Here is a 15,338-nt window from a genome sequence, read left to right on the forward strand (position 1 = left end):
TAAGGGGGTCTATACAATAATGACAGGCTACATCATAATACATTCTAGCACATGAATTAATCCCTGTCTTTCCAGCTGGCTCCCAGTGGAAGTTCAAGTTAATCTTTTCTAAGCATTGGCAGAATCCACCCTCATAGGTAGAATTGAAGTGCAGACAGTGTGACCGTGCCCTTAATTATTATATATTTTTTACAGTATCTGCCCACTGCTGCTGAAAAAGCATGATCTTTTTTATGGAAGGTAGTATTATTATAATATAGGTATTATATTATCATAAGTTGTTGAGAACAGAGAGAACAATGACTCATCCACTAATTAAATGCTGAAGTAGCCTACACGTCCAGACCTGATGATGCTGACACTGACAGACATCTGTTACTGCAGTGTGGGTTTGTTTTACACAGTACTTTCATTTTCTGAATGTCAAGTTACCTCTATTAAAAGTCCATTTTAAAATACTTTTAAACTTGACATAGCTCCAGCCAAAGAATAAAAAAAAGACTACTTTCATGGAGATAGTATTGGGCATGGTACTAGACAGCCAAATGAATAAAATACAAACCAATAAGATTACATCTATGCGTTTTTCATAATTTAGTAACTTTTAATAACTGTAGTAATATAGTTTGTGACAAACAATTTTGTAATTAGTCAACTTGGTTAATTTGAAGCAAGTTTGTGGATATATTTTATTGACCCTGATATCTGAACAATGTGTTTGAACACAAATATCTAATCACTTGCCATTGATTGACTTGAGCTACACTTAAAGAATAATATCCTTTAAAGTCTGAAGAGCACTTTTCTTTTCCCCCATACAATCCTAAATTATATAAATCCAATAGTCACTAGGTCTCCCTTTCCTTAGTTCTCATAGAGTGAGCTGAAGGAAACCTTCACACAAACCATTTTCTCTTCTTTTTCGTTTTCGAGGCACTCAGGCACTTTCACCCCTCAGAAGTCAAGCACATGCAAGCAACGATGACATCATCAGACATTCAAACGTGACTCACGAACATGCTTTTCATACAGCCATTGATAAACAGAGCTTAGCTCTCCATCTGTTGCCTGAAATCCACTGCGTCTCAAACCGCCCTCCATCCACCCTGGAGAGATTGGCCCAGTGGGGGTTAGCTATGCTGGTGGGTATATGGGGAATCAGAGGCTATGTCTTTCCCCACCACAGACATGGGTACATATCATGTTATGACGAGTAAATTAATCCAACTTCCCAAGCTTGGGTGCCAGGCATTGTCTGTTGGCATGGGGGGCTCATCCATGGGATTCGTCACTCTTGCTTTGTCATCCTTCCCTATCGTGATCTACTGCACATTCTTCTATACATCTCTCCCTCTTTACTCTCCTCCCTCTTTTTTTCTTCTGTCATCGTTATGTGTCTAAAGACTATTACTCTTACTGTTGTTGACATGACAGGGCTGGTGTTCGAAAATCTCTGAAGGAAACTCAGGTTTGTTGGGATGTTGAATTTCATTTTAGTATGAACGGATGCCTGTGTAATCCTGGCTGACATTTATGTTTCATGTCTCTTTATTACCCTGAAACACAGTAGATTCTACATGCAGAATGAGGGTGAATGGGTTTCCTCTAGAAGACAAGAGGCTAAGGTGACATTGAATTAATCTGATTCTGGTTCTTCCCTGGATACACAAGTATAGCACTCAATTTTAGATTGCTGCAGAAAATCACCCATTCCATTACTCTTTTAAGTGCAAATTGATTAGGCTGTTTATGTGTACTGTATATTGTGCTTTTATGTGGACAGGCTACTACACATATTCTTGTATTGCAGTTTAGCAAACTGCCATGTGAATGGGAAGGCTTTTTTTGTATCACTGAAACAAGTGTAAATTCCACTATAGTTCCCTGGTACTCTTTGGTGCCTGTGTCCATGCATGCTACACACTGTTAACACTTTACTGAATGCCATTCATTTTAATCTAATAAATCAGCCTATCTGCGCTTTTGACTCTATTATGTCATCAGGTCTATCTCAGTCTCAACTCAATGTTGTAGCCTACTGTATTAGAAAATGCTTAACTTTCTCTCCAAATTTTGTCTTTCAAACAACATATATTTTTGCTGAAATATATTTCTCTGGATACATCCAATGACAGGATAGATTGTGTGGTATACTGTATACATATAGTATATATACAGTCACTGATGAGAGTAGCCTCATCAGTGTTCGGGTCTCCTTGGAAACATCTCAAGGCGGAATCCTCACCCACATGCTTCCCTCTATCACCCAGGAGGCTTATATATTTGGTTTGGGCATTCACCCTGTCTATTGATTGTTTCAGAGATTTAAAAACAGAGAAAAAGACAGGCTTGCCCCAAACACTCCAAATCACTTGAGTGATACCTGAGCATGGTATTTGGCTTGCCTTGCACACTTATTATAAAGTAATTACATTTTTGAGTCAGAAAACACATTGTGCCTATATGATCTCAAAATGAAACATAAAATAGACCTACATTGAAATTGGTAACATTTATGGCAAGTTATGACACAGCCTAAGCAAAAAATGGCAGTGAAGGACATTCAATATCCAATGCAAGTAATTTCACATTTATCAATAATATCACTGTGATTCACTGACATTTGGGCACTGAGAAACGACATCGAAACTATCGTGCGTAAAACAAACATGACCACCTTTAGCTCATCTTTGATACTTTGTCACTATCATGATAGTCAATTATATTATATCACAGTCAGGGTAGCCTCGGTACCCAGTCTTTTATTTCCCTTCGCGTTCGGTTCAAAAAAAGCATGTCCAGAGTTTTTAGGTTTTGGGGAAGGAATCAAGAGCTTGTGCGCGCGGAGACGAAACTTGCTATCTCGCACGCTGTAAATGATGACATTCCAACAGCTGTTAGTGACCAATAACCAAAACGCGAAAAGGGAGAAATCACACCATTCGTTTCCAATGACATTCCCCACAACGAAGACGGCTATGGGTGTGAAAGATGCGGCGAATGCGAGCGTTAAAGTCCCGATGGTCTTGGCTGCCTTGATGTCGGAAAAAGACGGTTTCGTGACGCTTTTACGGTTGCGTTGGGACAGGTGCTTTCTGCGCTTCGAGTGCTGCCTAATGGTCGACAGAGAGACCATGTTGATAACCACAGTCCCCACTAGAACAGTGAAGTCGAAAGCTGGGAACAGGAGGAGAATCTTCCACGCTTGGTTTGGTGGAAACGCGCCAATGGTGCCCAGTGCGTAATTGCACATCCGGCTACATGGGTTGTACTCCAGCGCAATGTCCCCGCTGAAAAGCATCGGAGACACGGCCAGAAAGAAGCTGGACACCCAGGACACCACGATGAGGATGGTCGTCCTTTTACGCGTGATCACGGACTCCTTGTGCAGCGGCCTCAACACGGCGACGCTCCGCTCTATCGTTAAAAGAAATATAGTCGTGATGGACACCAACGTGCAACCGGCAAAGATGGGCCCGATGACATTGCACGGGTGAAAGCGCGTCTCCTGTGAATTGAACGAGGTCCACGCCGGCGCGGCGTCTTGGAACAACATGAGAGACACCTCTGCGTAAACGGACAGCGGCACCACGAACGTCCCCACCGCCAGGTCGGCCACCGCCAGCGATGCCTTGAGGTACCCCTGTGGCGTGTGGAAGTGCCTGGTGCCGAGCACAACGGCCAGCGTTACCGAGTTGCCGAAAAGAATGGCAAACACCAGAAACACCATGAAAACAACCATGCAGATTTTGTTGGCCAGAGTACAGCAGCACACGGTGCAGCTTCCTTCCAGCATGTTTGTCTGAGTGTGCGTGTGTGCGTGCGTGCGTGCGTGTGTGTGCGCGCGCGAGCGGCCGTGCATGGGCATGCTGTCATGGACCATAGCCTATAGTGTACGAGCAAACATCACATCAGAGTTAATCGCGACGACAACAGCTGGAGTAGTAAATACAGTTGACACATGTTGTTTGTTTTTAAATGCATCTTATCTTAGCATAGCATCTTAGAGTATTTTGATGATGGCACTGTCCTCCTTGGCTTGTCCTAGTAGGAATCCAAGTTCAATAGGCTTAAGCCTAGTTAATTTGTTTGTTTAATTCCCATTCACATGGCAGTTTGCTAAACTGCAATACATGAACATGTGTTTTCTGACTCAAAAATAAATTTGTTTTATAATAACAGTGTGTGCAAGGCAAGCCGAATACCATGCTCAGGTATCACTCAAGTGATTTGGAGTGTTTGGGGCAAGCCTGTCCTTTTTTTCCTGAAACAATCGATAGACAGCATCTGATGTAACTGTCAATAAAATGTAACTCAATGTAACTTTTTAAGTGTGAATGCCCAAATATCTAAGCCTCCTGGGTGATAAAGGAAAGCATGTGGGTGAGGATTCCGCCTTGAGATGTTTCCAAGGAGACCCGGACACTGATGAGGCTACTCTCATCAGTGACTGTATATTCAGTACTATACAGTATACCAGACAATCTACACAGCCACTGGAGGTATCCAGAGAAATATATTTCTGCAAAAATGTATGCTGTTTGAAAGACAACAATTGGGGAGAATGTTCAGCATTTTCTAATACAGTATAGGCTACAACATTGAGTTGAGATAGAGATAGACCCAATGACATAATAGAGTCAAAAGCACAGATTGGCTGATTTAATAGATTCAGATGAATGGTGTTCAGTAAGGTGTTAACAGTGTGTAGCATGCATGGACACAGGCACCAAAGAGTGCCAGGGAAATATAGTGCAATTTACACTTGTTTCAGAGATTTAAAAAAAGAGCCTGTGAAACTTTGAGTTTATACTGTCACTCTTATCATGATTATGTCTCTCATAGGGTTATATTAGGTCAATAAGTAAATTCAGAGGGGCCAGAGTACTATGGCGCTCAAGCAGGTTTGCTTTCAGACTCATGTCGTCATTTTAAGAGGGATGAACACTGGCAGTGGCGGGGCTTGAACCTGTGACTTTCTCTGGTCTCTCTTGGCAATCCAGATATGTCTCATAATCTTCATCTTTGGACTATGAACTGCAGTGTTCTTTGATCTGACATACATTCTAACTTTGTGCCCTTCATCATTAAACAACCAATCTTTCACATGGAGAGGTAGTTCTTAGGGCTTTTACTCAATCACACAATATGGCCATGTCACTCGACAAAAATAAGACTTGTTCAACTGGAAAATGCATTTCATCATGTACGTACACATGGTAACCAACAGTTCCCAAGAAGAAACTATACTTTTGTAAAGCAAAAATATAACTTAAAATGTGAGAAATACATATAAACCACATGAAAACATGAAAATTGAATAACTAAGTGTGAGTGAAGTGTATTGAGGAAAAAACAAAGTCCAATCTTAATGAATTTAACAAATGTTCATTTTAATTGTATTAATGCTAAACCATAGACATGTTTCAGTTTGATGCAATGAATATAGCGCAATGGACTGTTTCATAAACTATCACCATCACTGTTTCTTAACCTTTTTTGTGACAGTCTGAGCAGACATCTTTGTATAATGACTCTACCATGTAACTATCGAAACACAAATGTGGATACAAAGCATTGGTCCAAAAGCAGGATGGAGGGTGGGAAATAGTCACAGCCACCATTCAAGCCACTTTGGCAAGGTTATCATCCAAGCTTTTTTCTATTGTAAAAAGCATTTTGCCTAATGGAAGTTTATGTGGCTGGTGTGTGTTTCCTACTGTGACCAGAGGTTGAGAAACAGCAGGTAATGTCATGTTCTATCATAGAGGCTGGTTTCAGTGGCAGTGCTGCATTTAATTTACGAGCATGGACTATTTGATACTCATTCTCTATTTGGTTTACAGAACCATTTCTATGAACTTCAAGGCAGTTGATTTCAGATACTGGATATAAATGGTGCAAGCTATACTGTAGATGGGATATGACGTGGGTCAATAAGTCTTCTTCCAGGAGCGTACATACAGCTGGATGGCGAGTAATGGGTTTCTGTTCAATAGACTGGGATGGAAAACATCAAAGTCTACCTTCCTCACTCTTTGAAGGTAGTCTTCTAACACCACCTGCAGCACAACACACCAGAGTGAACAAAACACATCAAAGTGCACTTCGCATTCAACTGAAATCCCATAAAGAATGTCAGCAGATAATGTCTATGGCAATGTGGGGTTCCTCATGAGGGCAAGCATATCAAGAGAACGCCACAGTGTAACAACTACATTCAGCATGCTGTGAAACGGAAATGGACTCTTAAGTGTTTGGAGAGAGAGCAGGGGGACATTTATTATTCCTCTCTAATTAGTATGTGACTTTTAACACCACATTCAAGGAAAGTGGCCAGGGAGAGCAGAAAGAACGAAGAGAATAGTGAGTTATGCCTCTGCCACCATCTCCCTACATTTTAATACTATGGTATAGTATAAGTGCTATAGTTATGCTATAGTTTATATGCTATAAGTGCTAAAGTTATGCTGTAGTAATACATTGGAGCCTAGGGTCTAATTTATTAATCACAGAACTTCACAGATTCTGGAAAGTTTGATGTTCTTTTTACACTTCATAGTGGAAAAAGGATCAGGCAAGTGTTTCATATTTAATATGTTTGATGAAGTTCTGTGATTAATAAATCACAGAACTTCACAGGTTCTGGAAAGTTTCATGTTCTGGGTTACACTTCATAGTGGAAAAGAATCAGGCAAGTGTTTAATGTTTGATAACCTACTGTTTGTAGAAAGGCCGGGTACGCAGCAGCTGGGACATTCTTGCTAAAAGATCGAGCCTGAGGAGACAAGCATTTCAAACGGGAATGAAAGTCAAAACCCTGCTAACATGTTAACGTCACCCAAAGCCTAGACATACCTAATGTGTTACTGTATATAAGCAATAATGCATGGCGAGATGTCCCCATACAAGAAAATGATGTATGAGGCATCCTGGAGTTCATTGCCTTCGTTCTCCTCATCCATATTAGGACAACTCATTATGCGTTACCACTTTACACTACTGGTTCTCAAAGTGGGGTCCCCAGCAAAATGAGGAACCACTTAAGTCCTATTTTAGTCATAGTCCTACTTTTCGGTTATTCGAAAATGGCTGATTTACAAGATGTGTCGCGATTGGCTATTTTCAAAACATCTTGACAAATCTTTTCAAATACATATCAATTTGGGGGTCCTTGTCATTAAAATGTTGAGAACCTCTGCTTTACACGAACCATAACAAGTTACAATATTTAAGAGGCCTGTACTACATTACATTACTATGTGCGACGTTATTAACTATATACAGCATGTATGTGTGCTTCTAACTGGCACAAATTATTTACTACTGATATTGTGACTTACTAACTCTGAATGATTCACAATTGCTTTGAGAATGAATTAAATATCAAAGACCAAATAGTTATCTAAATGAAGTAAAAAGGAGCTTATTGTCAAATGAACATTAACCAAACTGAACTAACTTCTAACAGAAGTCTGATACATGTATGTATATGAGTTGGTTAAATGATTGAGGGGGGGGGGTCTGATACATACGTGTTCCAGGTGTACGTGTGCTTGACTAGCGATGTCGTACACTACATCTCGCACATTCTGTTCCCGGCTACCTCGGATGAAGTCCTCTTGGGATGCGCCATGCTGGTTGGACGGACACACGGACACACAGGTACACAGTACACACACACACACCCCCCTTGTTTTAATTCAACAACAAATTTGTATAGCACATTAGTAGCTAGATGAGAATTCTGAACCGTTAAAGAGGAAGCTTTTACTGCCAAGGACTGTCCCTCAGTTTACTTATAGTTTACTGTGACATCTTGCCACTGACTGGTGCACCCACACACAGAAGGCCAAGCTCACTAGCTGTGCCAACAACTAAGAGAATTGTGTGAAAATGTAAATAAGAAATCAGTAGTCAGATGTCAGTGAAGTTTGAAAGTGTCCATGGCTGAAAATAAGCAGAAAGCAACCTACTTCATCAAATGTATTTAAAAAAGAAAAATACATATTTTAATTTAATTAATATAAAACACATTCCCTCCACACAAAAACTCGACAAATCATATCTGTACTATCTATGGACTGGTAAAATAGACTAATCTTTTTCCTTCTCTCTCTCTCTCTCTCTCTCTCTCTCTCTCTCTCTCTCTCTCTCTCTCTCTCTCTCTCTCTCTCTACCTTTCATGATGTAGCAACGCCCCCTTCAGGAAGCACTGTGGAGCTAATCTGAGGTGGAAGATCTTGGGGGTTTGTTAAACCTGTCTTGTCAGTGGCAAGATGCCACAGTAACTACATTTCATATGTAGCTTGTACTAAAAAGAATTCCACTCTTTTACAGCTGCAAACTTGAGATATAAAAATTAATTTAAGAGAAGTTGAAGTTAATCTACTGGGTACAATTTAAGCAACTCTGTTCACCAACAGAGAACAGACACCATATATTAGCTACGTATTCAAACAATCTCAATAAGGATCTAATTTGTTATTCTTCTAACTACAACTAAATTATAAAATGTAAAAATAAAAACAAGGATGCTCGCGATTAAATGCTGAGTGGTAGTTATAAAATGAATAATAAATGAGAACAATGCGAGATTTACATTCAATACGTAATATTATGCAACTAGTAACTATGTTATGTATGGCAAGACATAACTTACTATAATTACATGTTTTGAAAGGAAAGTTCTCTCATGGAAATGGGTTTCCAACAAAGTAGAGAGATAGCAGGGGAGCACATAGTAATCCTCTCTAGCATGTGACGCTTAGCTTATCTAAAATTGGCCAGGGAGGACAGAAAATTTTATTGCGCGTGTTCTGCTGCTGAATGCATTTCATAGGAACTGGGGACAATGAGGACTTGTTACGTGAGTCTAACTATATTATCTGTAATGAGGAAGAGCTGCAATGTTGTCATTCTATTGTACTTTTCAGTCAATACTTTTAGTTTTGACGAGGGAAATGCACATCTCAACAGCCCCTATAAGTTAACTCCCCATTTCCAGCCAACTAGAGTGGCTACCTACTGTATTTCCTTCTCTACTTACACAATCTTTGCATGATCTTTGTTTCTGTTTAATTACTGTGATTACTTCGCTTCTGAACTTCATCACGGTGCAATAAACAAAACAATGGTAATGGCATGGATCCATTGTGGATCTTGAACTTCATGTTCAAGATCCACATTGGCCTGTTACGTCAGTCATCTATGAGTCATAGATTTGTCATAGACGACTGATGTCATAGAGACTATGACGTCTGTCATCTATGACATATGATTCTACATTTGGGCAAGGTTTCAGCCCGATCAGTGCAGATTCATTTGAAAAGTCTAGCCGAAACACAATCCATGGAGATAACATTAGTTTATGAACGAAATTCAAACATCCATGACTTGTTAAATGATGTTTAGCCTTTAGATAGATAAGAAAGATAGAAAATTCAGGCGCCAGAGACAGCACAGCAGTAAAAAGTAAATAAAGACAAGACACCCTTAAACAAATATTAATGAAAGTATACAGATGTATTATACACAATCATACCACCGATGATTTAAAAAAAAAAACTCTAAATCTAGAAACAAAGCCATTATTGAGAAAATGGTCCATGTTTATGTATAACACGTATGGCCGAAGCCGTTAATAGACATCAACATGTACTGACATGGTATGGTAGTTTAAGCTACAAAGATGCAGGAACTCACCAGCATACAAATGTCCATGGGTAAGTAAACCTTGCGCCTGCTGCTGTTGTGAGGAGTGGCTCGTAGGCATGTCACAATCCCGTGTGCCTTCCCTATGTGGCTGGCTGCATGGTCCGCATGTACATCTTTCACACCTGGCGAGTGGGCAGATTGGGGTTTGGGTATTTGGAGGGTGGAATAATGAAACACTACCTGATGACACCTGATGAAGGTCAGTTGGACCGAAACGTTGAAGCCTAATAAAATACTTTTTTGCTGTAAGTGAAGACAGTGTGCAGGATCTCCATTTTTTCCTGTCTTATGCACTGGCTGCCTGCTCCTACGCACATGTCCGAGTAGGTTTTTCACAAAATAATGAAACACTGAAATCACATTTTGCGCCCAAAGCTCTCTCTGCACAATCTCCTCCAGCCTACGTAAATTTGTTGTTTTAAAAGTTTTACAGAGTGAGCTCTTTCCACACAGAGTGCATTGTTGGTAAGTGTTCACGTCTTCCTCATTATGGAACACGTCTTCCTCATTAAATATCGGCAAAGTTCACCACCAGGATGGCTCAGAATACAAAAGGATGCGGTCTCAAGGGATAATGTAGGCGCAAGGAGGGTATGAAAAAGGAGGGGGTACATACTGTAGAACCACATGTTCTATCTACGCCACAGACACTCTGGGAGGCAAACTGGAGCCGGAACGGAAGTTCAATGGAATAAACTGAAGTCAATGAGAGCCTGTGTATTAATAGTCGCTATACTGTGATGATGACCTTTGTCAGATAATCAGTTCAATCATTCAAAGGTAATGTTTATTCAGATGCTTGTCCACCCGGCTCTCATTGACTTCAATGCATTCTATCAAACTAACAGCTCCAGTTTGCCACCCAGTGCAGATGAATGGGTGGAAGCAGTAAGTTAGCATCTAATAGGTTCACTTGACAAAACGTCTATGGGATTTCTGCATCGATTTTGGATTATTGCCGAAAATAAGCTCTGTGGCGATTAAAAGTTTAAGATACATGTTTTGTTCAGCAAGATAATCTTAACAAATGAACACCCCATTTATAAGTGTTGAAGAGTAAATGAAATTGCTGGAAGTAAAAAGCTAACGTTAGGCTTTAAATGAACTAAACCATTGGCACATGACTCGATGTCACCACCAACGTCACCACAACCTCTGTAGTATCATTTAGCCGCTTGTTAGCAACCACCCTTTTTAGCAGACATAGCTTCAAAATTCACGAGTGTGGCATTCACTGATGTATTTCAAGTCATAGAACAAAACATGAAACTCTCTCAAGCCTGTGTTGACCTTATTTCAGGCATCTAACCAAAAAAACAGACTTCAAGCAGAGGGAACCTGAAGTGCAAAAATTGTAACTCGGTTGTGGGTTTTAGAACTACAAACTTTGGCACTCTATTAAGTTTATTGCATAGGAGGGGAAAAAGCAATGTAAGCTCAACAGAATGTACAAGCCACACTGCATTATTTGCTCATTCCCAATGTGCCTTTCCAGTCAACAAGTTATCTTAGAGCTGCTGGACACACAAATACACAAGCACAGACTAACAGAGAGGCTCTTACCTAAACACTCCAATAGGAGGTACAATAAGGAGGACTGGGTGTTCTCAGAGTAGGCCTCTAGCTCCTGTAGGGTCCTATAAGCTCGGTCTTCAAGGTCCTTCTCCTGGTAGGATGATGGAGACACAACAGACTGAAATACATTCTACTGAAGGGGATCCTGGACAGACAGGGTGGATTGGACCGCTCATAGATTGTAAAATCCCACGTGACACTGAATATCTGAGGGTGATACTGTTTAATTTTAGTTAGTGGGAAAGCAGAAATCAAGACAGAATGGGTCCGAAGACCAGTTGGGGGCCATGTGTACTGTATGTATTTTTTAAACTAAATACTACTTGTATGAAGGAGACCATGCCTGTTTGTGTTTGTATGACTGCCTGGCTATTGTGTCAAGGCTTTATGTTCATGTAGCAAGAATGGAATAATTTCTTACCCTCTCGTTTATGATCCTTAGTAACCATCGCTTTGTTAGGTAATGCTTCCTCACTGCCTGCAAAACAGCATTCAAACACTTCATTGCTTTGACATGGCATTTTATTAGTCAACAACAAATCTTTACCAAAGTGAACATCACCTCGGACTATACAAAGAAACACATACAATCTTTTTGGGCCTCTGCTTACCCTCCATAACTCTGTGCTGACTGGCTGCAATGGAGGGTCATCTCTATACATCTCCTCTAAAGCCGTTTTCCAGAACTGCATTCGCATCAGACCAATGGTCTTCTGGGAAACAGAGTCCTTCACCTTGTAGAGAAAGAGACAAAAATAAAGTGTTTTACATCCTTTGGAATGAATTGGTGCCTCATTTTGACCCATCACGTTGTATGTCACTGATTTTGTTTAATTCAACATTAACTTATCGTCATTGTATTTCCCCATCTTCTGCCTTGGTTTTTCATTCAACCTATAATTGTTTTGTTGTCTCTACAAGTATTAAAGTTCGGGAAGCACTTTGTCATTAGAACAGCATGTATCAGCCAGGTAGCACTGAATGTGCAAGAATACCTGCCTGAGCCAGCTCCACATTGAAGGCTCTCAGGGCCAGAGAGGAGCGCCGGGACTCCTCTGGTAAAAGGAGGGAACACACAAGCCCATCATAGTCTCGTGACCTGAGGGGGATAGAAGAAGAGCAGCAGACATGCATTCAGCAGCAGAACACACACAGTAAATCCCCATTTGTACACTGATTCTCAGTATAAAGGGATATTTCACTTTAAAAAAATGTGGGTAATTTTATCGTCTACTCAGGCTTTTGTGAGACCCCCAGACAGTTTTAAAGTTGCTTGATTCAGTATTTAGATATTTGATATTCATTTTATCAGACACAAAAACACCCGTCCTTGGTTCTGGTGACTCATACTGCCCTCCTAATATGTGATGGGCCGTGTTTTTTCGATTACTTTTTTAATTTATTTAATTATCATGTTTTATTGTATTTAATTTTTTTCATTTAATTTAATTGAAAAAACACAGTCTCCTCACATATTAGAAGGACAATATCAGTCACCAGAACCAAGGACGGGTGTTTCTGATTAATCTAACATGGTTAAAATGGAGTTTGAAGTTACAATGGTTTGTATAGGAAGGGGGCGTGTCTGATAAAATGAATATCAAATATCTAAATACTGAATCAAGCAACTTAAAAACTGTCCGGGGCGCTCCCAAAAGCCTAAGTAGATGATAAAATTACCCAATTGTTTTTTTTAAAGTGAAATATGCCTTTAAAGCTGTAATCAGGAACTTATTTTAATATAATGTTAATCAAGTAGAGTAGGCCTATGTTATAGCACATCTGCAGTGGTTGGAGGTGGTCTGGTCTCCCTACTGATCCATGTAGACCCTGGTATTGGGTAGGGCACCTAGTGGTTGAGAAATACTACAGCCTAAAGCTCACAAGCGCAATATCTCTCTATAGCAAGCAAACATATTGGGGTAGACGTAATATTGCAGGTCATAAACAATTCTTTGACACCATTATTTGAACACACACACGCGGGTATTTGGGGGCGTGGCAGAGTCCGCCATTGTCTTTTGGTGCAAACAACACAGACAAAATTGGAACTGTCTGGAACACTATGAAAATGAAGCTGATAAATGGCTACTCTCTCCTGATTGGCTGAAATGTTGTCACCTACCTAATATTAAAGAGCTGGAGAGACAGGGAGACTCCTGTGACTGAACAAACACTATAGCAATGATTACTATCAGAATATAGTGCTTTAACCTTTAAACAAAAAAGGCTTTTGTTTTAACCAAAAAAAATCACTTATATCAAATATCAAGCTCCTGAGCCACAAAAAGGAGACAAATCCCACAGAAGCACATAGAGCTAAAAGAAGCACCTTTGTTTGCACCTACAACACACTCACGTGGGGTCAATTTCATTCGCACGTACTTAGGGCGTGACGTCCAAATAGCTAAAAGCTAGGTGGTCTAACAACATTATGGTCTAACACAGGGGTCTTCAACGTTTTTCAGGCAAAGGACCCCCTAGCTGAGAGAGAGATGAAGCAGGGACTACATATTGTATAAAATGTCACAGATTTCAAAGATAGCTGTATTGACTATCAGTGTTGTGTGAATGAATGGTTTGTGTTTATTTCAGACATTTAACCACTTAAACTCTAAATTTGGCGTTGTGAGCTTGTAGATCTGCTAGTTTTGGCTAATGTTCCCCTCAAAATAATTATTCTAGGGTGCAGTGGATAATGCAAAAAAAAAAGTACTATCACAGAAAGATTTGGCGGCCCCCCTGTAGTAACTCTGAGGACCCCCTAGGGGATCCTGGACCCCCTGTTGAAGACCCCTGGTTTAACAACATTATGAAGCCTACCTAGTCCTACCTGACTAGATCAATGGTCAGTAACAGTAGTATGAAGCCTACCTAGTCCTACCTGACTAGATCAATGGTCAGTAACAACAGTATGAAGCCTACCTAGTCCTACCTGACTAGATCAATGGTCAGTAACAACAGTATGAAGCCTACCTAGTCCTACCTGACTAGATCAATGGTCAGTAACAATAGTATGAAGCCTACCTACTCCTACCTGACTAGATCAATGGTCAGTAACAACAGTATGAAGCCTACCTAGTCCTACCTGACGATCAATGGTCAGTAACAGTAACAATAGTATGAAGCCTATAGTCCTAGCTGACTAGATCAATGGTCAGTAACAATAGTATGAAGCCTACCTAGTCCTAGCTGACTAGATCAATGGTCAGTAACAACAGTATGAAGCCTACCTAGTCCTACCTGACTAGATCAATGGTCAGTAACAATAGTATGAAGCCTACCTAGTCCGACCTGACTAGATCAATGGTCAGTAACAACAGTATGAAGCCTACCTAGTCCTAGCTGACTAGATCAATGGTCAGTAACAACAGTATGAAGCCTACCTACCTGATTAGATCAATGCAGTACTTTTCGTTCAGCTGTGAATTGGATGAGTTTGTTGCAGCTCTCAGACTCTGTAATTCTACGGGCTTCTGGATACAGACCATGTGTGGCAATAGCTTTCTTTGAAGAGTTTGAAACTGATAACTTTTGTTCGTTAATAACAATCCATGTTTCACACAAATGATTCCAGCAGCCATGATGTGTTGACAACATATCCTTCAACTTTCACCTTTGACCTCTACCTTGTGTTACACACATAACTGTCCTCCTCTGCCGGAATGTGTGTTCCGCTTTCATGTCGCCAAATAAAAAGCCGACAACCAAATACACTACTACAGGTTATGTATGTATGTCCATGTCCTACCAACATTAACTATCAAGAGGATAATATAATGAACGTTTTGCACATGTTCCACAGTTATCGTGTCGTGAATTGGTTGTAAAACGTCCCAATACATAATAAACTAATAACTAACATGGCGTTGTCGGTTTCTCTAGCAGGTCCATAGCGTTAGAAAGGTTCTCCTTAACGCTATGTTACTTTTCAGCCGTTGCCCGCACACCCCCAGTAGCATCGGCTGCGCAGCCTCTCCGTCTGTAGTAAAAAATATATTCTTTCGCTACTCACCCCCCAAAAAAGCCGACTTGAAGATGTTAAA

At 40.4% G+C, this 15,338-nt stretch overlaps 2 protein-coding genes across 3 annotated transcripts; both read right to left on the reverse strand.

The window, feature by feature from the left end:
• Positions 1 to 2,725: 2,725 nt before the first annotated feature.
• Positions 2,726 to 3,796, reverse strand: LOC308083561 (beta-2 adrenergic receptor; the record flags this gene model as incomplete). The annotated part of the gene is made up of 1 exon (XM_080425875.1): positions 2,726 to 3,796. One exon carries the CDS (start codon positions 3,794 to 3,796, stop codon positions 2,726 to 2,728), a length of 1,071 nt encoding a protein of 356 aa, XP_080282001.1.
• A 1,599-nt stretch (positions 3,797 to 5,395) lies between these two features.
• On the reverse strand, positions 5,396 to 14,902 carry ndufaf6 (NADH:ubiquinone oxidoreductase complex assembly factor 6). Of its 2 annotated transcripts, none has more exons than XM_080425613.1 (9): positions 14,683 to 14,902; positions 12,292 to 12,391; positions 11,904 to 12,026; positions 11,714 to 11,770; positions 11,281 to 11,383; positions 9,706 to 9,839; positions 7,536 to 7,637; positions 6,722 to 6,778; positions 5,396 to 6,062 (listed from the first exon to the last, which is right to left on the reverse strand). In XM_080425613.1, exons 1-9 carry the CDS (start codon positions 14,874 to 14,876, stop codon positions 5,934 to 5,936), a joined length of 999 nt encoding a protein of 332 aa, XP_080281739.1. In that variant the 5' UTR covers positions 14,877 to 14,902; the 3' UTR covers positions 5,396 to 5,933. The 2 variants fall into 2 exon arrangements, with proteins under 2 accessions (XP_080281739.1, XP_080281740.1); XM_080425614.1 differs by having other exon boundaries at positions 12,288 to 12,391; positions 14,683 to 14,817.
• Between the last annotated feature and the right edge of the window lie 436 nt (positions 14,903 to 15,338).

Source organism: Gymnoscopelus braueri, assembly GCF_963280865.1.
Source record: "Gymnoscopelus braueri genome assembly, chromosome: 4".
Taxonomy (NCBI): domain Eukaryota; kingdom Metazoa; phylum Chordata; class Actinopteri; order Myctophiformes; family Myctophidae; genus Gymnoscopelus; species Gymnoscopelus braueri.